This window comes from Nematolebias whitei, chromosome 14 (genome assembly GCF_014905685.2).
Source record: "Nematolebias whitei isolate Nwh7 chromosome 14, NemWhi1, whole genome shotgun sequence".
Classification (NCBI taxonomy): domain Eukaryota; kingdom Metazoa; phylum Chordata; class Actinopteri; order Cyprinodontiformes; family Rivulidae; genus Nematolebias; species Nematolebias whitei.
The window spans coordinates 40,888,820-40,897,723 of record NC_056511.1 but is presented as its reverse complement, the minus strand read 5'-3'; the positions used below and the strand labels follow the sequence as shown (position 1 = coordinate 40,897,723).

General features: G+C 40.9%; 1 protein-coding gene across 1 annotated transcript in view; it reads right to left on the bottom strand.

The window, feature by feature from the left end:
• Positions 1 to 4,915: 4,915 nt before the first annotated feature.
• LOC119420194 (V-type proton ATPase catalytic subunit A) overlaps positions 4,916 to 8,904 on the bottom strand; it is an 11,464-nt gene continuing 7,475 nt past the window's right edge. The window contains exons 8-15 of the mRNA XM_037687579.1: positions 8,432 to 8,540; positions 8,072 to 8,245; positions 7,600 to 7,753; positions 7,247 to 7,310; positions 6,967 to 7,170; positions 5,908 to 6,002; positions 5,145 to 5,316; positions 4,916 to 5,055 (exon numbers count right to left, since the gene is read on the bottom strand). Coding sequence (XP_037543507.1) covers positions 4,963 to 5,055; positions 5,145 to 5,316; positions 5,908 to 6,002; positions 6,967 to 7,170; positions 7,247 to 7,310; positions 7,600 to 7,753; positions 8,072 to 8,245; positions 8,432 to 8,540 — 1,065 coding nt within the window. The 3' untranslated portion in view covers positions 4,916 to 4,962. The remainder of the gene's footprint in view (positions 5,056 to 5,144; positions 5,317 to 5,907; positions 6,003 to 6,966; positions 7,171 to 7,246; positions 7,311 to 7,599; positions 7,754 to 8,071; positions 8,246 to 8,431; positions 8,541 to 8,904) is intronic.

Here is an 8,904-nt window from a genome sequence, read left to right as displayed (position 1 = left end):
GACCACACTGTGTTAACAGAAAGCTCTGATGAAACTGTGCACGAGAGAGGAGAACGTGCACAGAGTGCCTGGAAGAGACAACATCCCAGGGATTCGAAGGTTAAATTAAAGGAATTGCATCACCCGCTGCGTTGTGTGCACGAGTTCTCAACTGAACCCACCTTCTAGAGTTCGAGACGTTCAAACCTCGTAAATGACAACAACCCCATGGACGACATGCTAGTGCTCAGAGTACACCATGAGGATGACTGTCTGCTACTACCACACCAAACTTCAGCTCAGGTTCTGCAAAACTGACCAAGTTTTAGCCACTTTTCTGCTGGCTAAAGGCACTCGGCTGTCGCAGCCATCTTGAAATGGGTTCACTCCAAAGGTTAACCAGTTGTAGATGAAACTTTCACCAGTCATTCAAGTTATATTTTGCTAACACATTGTTAACATTTAATGCCAATGCATTAGCTAATAGTGCAATGTGTCAGGGATGACTTTCAGCACATGAAGTTTAAGCTCAATGTGTGTAAATTTGACTAAATTAGAGTCATTTCTGTTTTTCACGGTGAGTCGGTTGTGGCAGCCATCTTGATTTGTGTTAGACTCCAAACCTGATCAGGTGTAGATGTTTATCTATTGATTACTCTTTGAGCTTTATTAAAATAACACACACATAGGTAACAGGTGGTATGTTCCCCATGATCAAGGGATTTGACTAGTGAATATTTGTAGTTTTGGAGATGAGCGTTTCCCTGGACTGGAAATGCATGACGAACACAAGTAAACCTAAATGTTTTTGGTGCAAGATGTTCAGGTGGGTATGAGTTACACTGTGGAAAAGAACAGAGGCAGTTTTTTTTTCTTGTCAGAATCAGTGTGGAGTGATAGATCTAGGAGGAAGGACATTTTATCCACCAGGAGCAATGGAGGAGCCAGGGGGTGGCCAATGGTGGACTTGGCCCCCATAGATTAATCTTCAGCCACCCCAATCATTTGAAAAAATTATATATTTAAGCAATATGAAAACTAGAAAGCAGTTTCCTCAAATAATAGGGGTGATGGGTTTAAATATAGATATATATATGGTGGCAGACATCTTGGATTTTTTGGATTTTGACTTGGCAACTCAATTTTTGATGGTAATCGTTCTGACACCTGGATGTAGCCACACATCAAAGTGGAAGACAGTACCTCATTAATTTTTTTTAAGTTATCCAGCTCACAACATACATGGACAGACAAACGGACGGTGTTTCCAATTCCCCCTTTTTGCTCTGTGACGAGGGACAGAAAGTAGTTTGGTGGTAGGTTTGACCTTCCTATAATCCTGGACATCATTTCATTAAAACATTTACTAATCAGAGGGTAGCATTCGTTGAAGGAATACATATCGTCCGCAGCCTTTTCCTGCCAGTTTCAGACCAAGATCATCAGAAATGATCAAACCTTGAAAATAAAGTTGGTCACAGAGTATTATAAGAGCTCACCCTCAGAGTATGTGTTGTGAACGACTCCCAGCTACTACCACACCACATTTTGGCTCAATATCTGTAAAATTAACTGAGCTATAAACATTTTTGTGTTGCCCGATTTCGATTAGCTGTGGCGACCATCTTGAACTAGATCGACTACAAAAGTTTAGCAGCTGTAGACTTGCGTGTAATTATCATGATATGCACAGACGGACGAGTTTTCCTATTCCCACTTTTCGCTCTGCGACGCGAGACAAAAACATTACCCCTCTGCTTTTGAGCAACAAAAATAACTTGACTACAAAGATCTTTAAGCACCTCTTCCACGCCAACGCGACGTAAAAGCCTGAGCTGTTGTTCCATGTGGTGGAATCGCAGGAGTAAACTCAATTAGTTTTGTTAATGTCTTCTTAATGCACTCCCTCTCCATCAGTCATCGCAGTCTGAAGGATGAGAGATGCAGGTGCATTATACGAGCCTTACAGACCCTCTGAATTCCCGGCACTTAATGACCATAAAAACTGCGCGTCTCGACAAACTGAATCAATGTGGAGGAAAAGCTGCTGCAGGTTCTGCTTCCATTAGCCTTAATGGAGCCCACAATCTAAGATAAGGGCTCCAAACCCATTATGAGGATGTTACGTCAACACTGGCCAGTTAGCCAGTGTTGAAGATAAGGGATATACGTTTACAGCTGTTTATTACAGTGCAGAATTTGTTCCTGTTTTACTCCAGGGCGCTTCTTATCTTTTGAAGTGGTCTTGGACAATAACTCTTCGGGCTTGAAATAGAGTTATCTTTTAGGAAGTTGACATTTGTGCACAAACGGGAGTTCCAACCGGACCTAGACTCAAACACACAGTGAAACTAGTTTCTAATTGAATAAAGAAGGCCAACATGAGACTTCTGGAGCGCCCATCTCAAAGCTCAGCCCGACTGGAAATGTGTGGTGTGGGCTGTGCTTAAAAGCTGTGTGCGCACCAGGAAACCACCCAAATTTACTAATCATTACTGTTTCTGCACAGAACAGTGGTCAAATATCAGTGTAGAATCCAACCAGTAGCTTGTTCAAGGCTACAAGCATGAGGTTGAGGTGAAACCTGCTGAAAAACTCCCAGATGCGAGCACATCACCCTGTTTTATTCTCTCGCCATTTAAGAACTGATTTTAAGCTCTTGTTGTTCACTTTTACAGCTCAACGGTCTCGCCTCGCCTTATTTAGCTGATTTATCAGCGTTCTGTGAGCAAGAGATGACTTCAAGTTCAACGTATACAGTAGTCCCTCGCTAATTCGCTGTTCGACTTTTGCGGACTCGATGTTTTGCGGTTTTCCAAAGTAGGATTGGACAAGACACACAATCGGCTGATTGATGGATGAGCCGCACGAGCGTCATGGACTGTTTATTTAAAATAAATTATTTTAAATTATTTAGCACCTGTGTACAGCCCACAGGTGCAGGGAGAAGCTCCCTCCTGCAGCGTGTCATGATCCGCTCTCTGCCGCCTGCCAGCGATTGCAGCAGAGAAGTGGGCGTGGCAGAGAGCTGCAGGTGGCCGAGAGCGGAGATCACGACATGCCGTGCTAGTTACGGACCCCCCGTGATAAATGAGGGACTACTGTATATCTTTACTGTTTGTCCCAAGGTCCAAATACAAACACCGGGGCGCTGGACCTTTTGGGGCGCTGCACCCAGATTGTGGATCCAACTTTTTTAGGACTTGCACCCCATCACTGATATGGGCCTTTTTTTAATCCAATCTTAAAATCTTTTAATTCAGGCAGGCTTTGAATACCTAGTGGTGCTCTTGACATTTTTGTATCTGACATTTTTGTTTTATTGTTCATAGGCCTGTCACAATAACAAAATTTGCTGGGTGATTGTCTCAGAAATTATTGCAATAAACAATAATATTGTTTGAAATTTGACAATAAATTTAAGAAAAAAAATGTATTTGTTTTGAATGTAGTACTTTTTTTGACCACCGGATGGCAGTATAAGACAGTTTGGACCAAAGGATGGATAGTGAGGGAGCGAGCAGCGTCTCTCTTTAAAAAAAAATGGGAGGGAGGCCCCTTGACGTGACATGGGCTGTCTCTTCCTTTTTTTCCGGTTCTCAAAATGGCAGATGCTCGGTGTAGTTTGAGCTCTTTAGCATAGCATTTTTCACACAAAGCTTTTAATAAAAAAAATAAAAAAATCAGTTAAAAAATTCTCAGGTTCTTTTTGCCGAGAAAATCAACTTTTTACACGAAGGCAAAAGTTTCAACCGTGAATTTTGGAGCTTCGACAAGACGGAGGTTTTTTCACCCGAGGTCGGCCTGTTAGCTTAGCTTGTAGCTTAACTTCTCAGCTTAGCTGCTTTTAACGATCCAAAAACACGATTTTGGATTGTTAAAACAGATTTTAAGGAGAAAGGAGAAAGAGAGGGGTCAGTGAAGAACACCAGAGTTGAGCCTTTTGTCATCCAGTGTCTTCAGTAGAACGAGAGACACGAAGAAACGATAAAGCCGATAAATGAAAACGAGGTCGATAATTTTCATTTATCATGCGATTAATTGATTTATTGTTTATTGCGACAGGCCTAATTGTTCATGTTAACTTTTGTACTGTGAAGCACTTCGTGCACCTTTTGGCTGTTGGAAAGGGCTCTATGAATAAATACTGTAAATGGTGACTGAATGATTTAACCAAACGCTAACGGGGCGATAAAAACTGTATGAGAGAGTCCTTCTACTGGTTGTAAATGAATATGAAGTTTTTCTAAACGTAGAATAAACTATAATACGTCCGCCGGCTTTGACAGAAGTATTAAAAAAAAAAAATATATATAAAAATGTTTAATGAATGCATTAAACCTGCACCTGAAAAATAAGGTACAAATTAAAATACAAGAAATCTAATAGTAATTTTTTTTTTTTTAGATTTATTTAAGGAGACAGGTTTATTTTTTTAACTATGAATAGTGAGACATTTGTAACAACACAAACTACGCAATTCAATCACACATTTTTAAACATCAAGTATAATTTATAACATTCCAGCCACATTCAAGAAGAGGTGGAATTATTGCTTTTAACCTCCAACGAGTAAACGACTCTGTCCCTTCATTCATGCTCCCATTTGATTCAAGGAGTCGGATCATCATTTCCGCTCTTTGTTGCAGCGAACAGCAGCGTGCCTGAAGTACCTGAGTGAGATGCGCTGATTTAAATCACGTCAGCGAGGTCTGATGGTGAAGAAATCCTTCGAAATGATTTGAGACGAGGCGTCCGTTTCTGTGAACCACAGCAAATCTGCTGTTTGGATTCCAGCAGCTGTTCAATTTTTTTTAATAATTAAATGAAGTAAAAAAAAAATGGTAAGAGTCACGGAATGTTCATAGAGGGATGTAAACAGAACAAAAAGACACGCGTTCCCATGACTGAGGCAGAAAATCAGAGCTGGGACCAGTTCCTCTGCACTTCATCTCACTGGGTTTGGATGTTCGGGTTGGAAAGTCATTCCTCTAAGGTCCTGAAGGCATTTTGCATGTCCTCCAGCAGCTGGGCGTAATCTGCTTTAATCTTAGCCTCGCCGTCTTTAACGGGGTCCTGATGGAGACAAACGCACGTGAACGAAAAGGCAAACATCTTGACGTTACACATAAAAGATAAAGAGGAAAGCGATTCTTCAGTTCTACCTTGAACTTCATGGAGCTCATCTTGTACAGGATCTCCCCCATGTGCTCCCTGATCATGGCCCACGTGATCTTGTTGTCGCTCTGAGCCGTGGACTCCACTGCGTGTCGGGCCATGTCGTAAAACGAGATCATGTTGGAGAGGATGCCAACCGTTTTGTAAAAAGGGCAGAACCTGTGAGCGGCGAAGGAGCCATGTTGGTTTATGGAACACATGAAGGAAAACATCTGCTTTACAAGCTGTCCAGTTATTTATTTAGTTATTTTAAAATTATATTGTGGCGAAGTTAAGAAAAACTTTCAGAGCTTGAGTACAGATATTTGGGTGTCTGAAGTAATCGACTAAAATATTCAGATAAAACATAACAGACATGTTTTTTGCTCCTCTGAGGTTTAAAAGTCTTCAGGTTTTATAGTTGCAAAGACAATATTGTTTTTCTCCACAGTTCCAGTGCTTATTGGAAGTAAACCAGGTTCTTCATCATTATTTCCACTCATCTTCTAAATTAAATGTTAACTGTTGTGCAGTTCACTTCAGACAGAAGTGAGCTAATATTCCTTACTGGTTACAAACAAATGAGAAAATCTGGCTTTTTATTACTATTTTTTAAATATTCTTTTCAGACAGAAGATGCATTTCTGATTTATCACAGAATGCAACATCTGTGCTTTAACAGACCACAGCTGACCAAACCAGTTCAGTTAGTGAGAAAACTATTGGTATTCCCACCATGTATAAAAACTAAGGTTCAGGTCGTGTGGTCACCTGTCGTAGGGGGTGTAACCATTCTGCTGCAGGAAGTCATCCTTGATGAGTTTGGCGACTTCCAGAGTAATTTTATCAGTTTCAGCGAGAGAAGCCTGTGAAGAAACAAAAAGAGCAGCGGGGATTAGATTTCTTACTCAGATTAACCTCAATAGCATCTTAACAAGATGTACACCAGTGTTCCCCGTCTCTGAGGGATTTGAATAGTGAATGTTTGTAGTTTTCAAGAGGAGTGTTTTTCTGGACTGGAAGTGAACAGGGAATGAAGTAAACCTTAATGTTACTGGTGCAGGATATACAAGTGGGCAGGAGTAACACTGTGGAGAAGAAGGGGATGTTTTTTTGTTTTTTCTTGTCTGAGGCAGCGCAGAGTCACAGATCCTGCTGAGTGGAGGGAGACATTTGTTCCACCACCAGTCGGGGTGGGGGGTAGTCAATGGATGTGGCAACACACCAAAACTGAAGTTGGCACGCTATTTATTTTCCATTATCCAACTCATAAGATTTATACACATTTATGGAAGCAGCCATCTTGGATTTTGACGTGGCAACCCAGTTTCTGATAGTGACCTTTCTTCAGCCAAGATGCAGCCACACCATAATGGACAACGGTAATACATTTATTTTTAAAGTTAACATGCTCACAAAACAGACGGGCTGTATTTCCAATTTCCCTCTTGCTCCCTGAACGGGGAAAATAATCCAACAATTAGATATAATCCTGCTGGTTAGAAATAGAATGACTGTGTGTCTAAAATCACATTTAGTAAATGAAGAAGAATAAGGAATACCTCCAGAGTTTAGTTGTAACGCCCACATGCTAAAACGTTCTCTTTTCATTTTTGAGATTTACTGGTTAACAGAAGCCAATCATATTCTCTTAAACTAAACACAGCATGAAAATTACATTTAAGATGGGCTTTTAGTGTGAATGGGTTAGAGAAATTAAACCTTATTAACAAAAAAGTTCATTTAATCAGCATCTTTATTATCGTAACAGTTAACGTAAACACATTTATGTGTTCTCATGTGAAATTATTCTCTGTAAACCTGACTCACCTTGCCTACAAGCTGCACAATTTCAGCCAGGTCCTCCTCCTCCTGGAGAATCTCCTTAGCTTTTGTTCGTAGGGGGACAAACTCAGGAAAATGTTTGTCGTAATATTCATCCAGAGCTCGAGTGTACTTGCTGTAGCTGATGAGCCAGTTCACTGAAGGGAAGTGCTTCCTCTGAGCCAGCTTCTTGTCCAATCCCCAGAAAACCTGCCAAGGTGGGAAAAAAAATGAAGGGTCACACACATTTAATCTTAGGTTTGAAGAGACACGAGCCATTTCTTACCTGAACAATTCCCAAAGTGGCTGAAGTGACAGGATCAGAGAAGTCTCCACCAGGGGGCGACACACTGAAGTCATAAAGGAAGTCAGTTAAGAGCTGATCACTACTCTTCTAGACCACTTTTGTTGGTTTAAAACATTTTTGTAATGTCAGAAAATGCTGTTTATATTAATACATGTTAAACACGTTTATATTAATGATGGTTTAATTCTTTTTTTCACTCAAGTTTTTCTATCAAGTAGCAAAAATAGATATTTAGTTACTAAAGCAAGTTTTGCAAGCCAGTCTTTCTCAGTAAAGTGGTAAAAAACAAATCAACTCGCCCCTAAAAAACATAAATAAATCAATGAACTCACGCTCCAACAATGCTCACACTCCCCTCCCTCTCTGGATTGCCCAGGCACTTCACGCGTCCTGCACGCTCATAGAAGGAGGCCAGCCTGGCGCCCAGGTAAGCAGGATACCCGCTGTCTGCAAGCAACAGCCACAAAAAGTCACCCCTACACCAAGGTTTATAAGTATTTTAATATTGCGTTTCTTTAAAAGATTGTTTTTTGAAAGATTTCCCTTTTTTATTAATGTTCAAAATTCATTTTGCTCCCCGTCAAAATGTTCTTCTCTGCTCAGGCTGACCAACAGATTTAGTTTTTGACAACAGAAAAAACAAACAAACAAGAAAACGTCAATATTTACTGCCAATAAATTGTGTAGAATGTTTAAAAAAAATGAATCTGATCGCTTTGAAGAGGTCAACCATCCTAACACTAAACTGATGATTCACTAAACATCCCCATTATGAAGACATTCACTAAACTGTGTGCAGTCCATGTTGTTGCCGTCTTGTCACCAAACTAAACCTCCAGTATTCAGAAAGCTCACCAGCGGGCATTTCAGCCAATCTTCCAGAGATTTCTCTCAGAGCTTCAGCCCATCGAGACGTCGAATCGGCCATCATGCTCACATTGTAGCCCATATCTCTGAAGTACTCCGACAGCGTGATCCCTGCAGAAAAAATGGTCTGAAATGATGCCTTAAGGTAAACTAGTTTGAAGGCAATCGTGAAAAGCTTTCAGGGATTTAACTTTCAAAGCAACTTTTAAATAAATGGACATCATCATGCAGATTTTTATCTACCCAACAGGTGTTAAAATGTACAGGTGAATGCTCTCAGGTGTGAACAGCTGGTACCTGTGTAAATAGAAGCCTCTCGAGCAGCCACAGGCATGTTGGATGTGTTTGCTACTAGCGCTGTCCTTTTCATGATGCTCTCTACTTTGCCGTCAACTTCCATAGTGAGCTGTTGGGTAAGAGCAACATTATACAAAGTGAGTTTACTGGTCGACGCCCCCCCAAACATAATTTGAACAGTACTTTCACCAGATAAAAGAAAACTTAAATATTAGTATTAGGGATGCACGACATTATCAGCATGTATCGGAATTGGCCAATATTAACGTTAAATTTCAATATCGGACATTCCATTAAAATAACTCATCGATATAAACGGCACTGTTTTTGCCTGCAGCAGCAGCACAACGTGCCGACGTTGCAGCACAACTTGACGACGTTGCAGCAAAACTTGAAGGCGTTGCAGCACAACGCGATGACGTTGGGGCACAACGCGATGACGTTGCGGCACAACGCGAAGACGTTGCGGCACA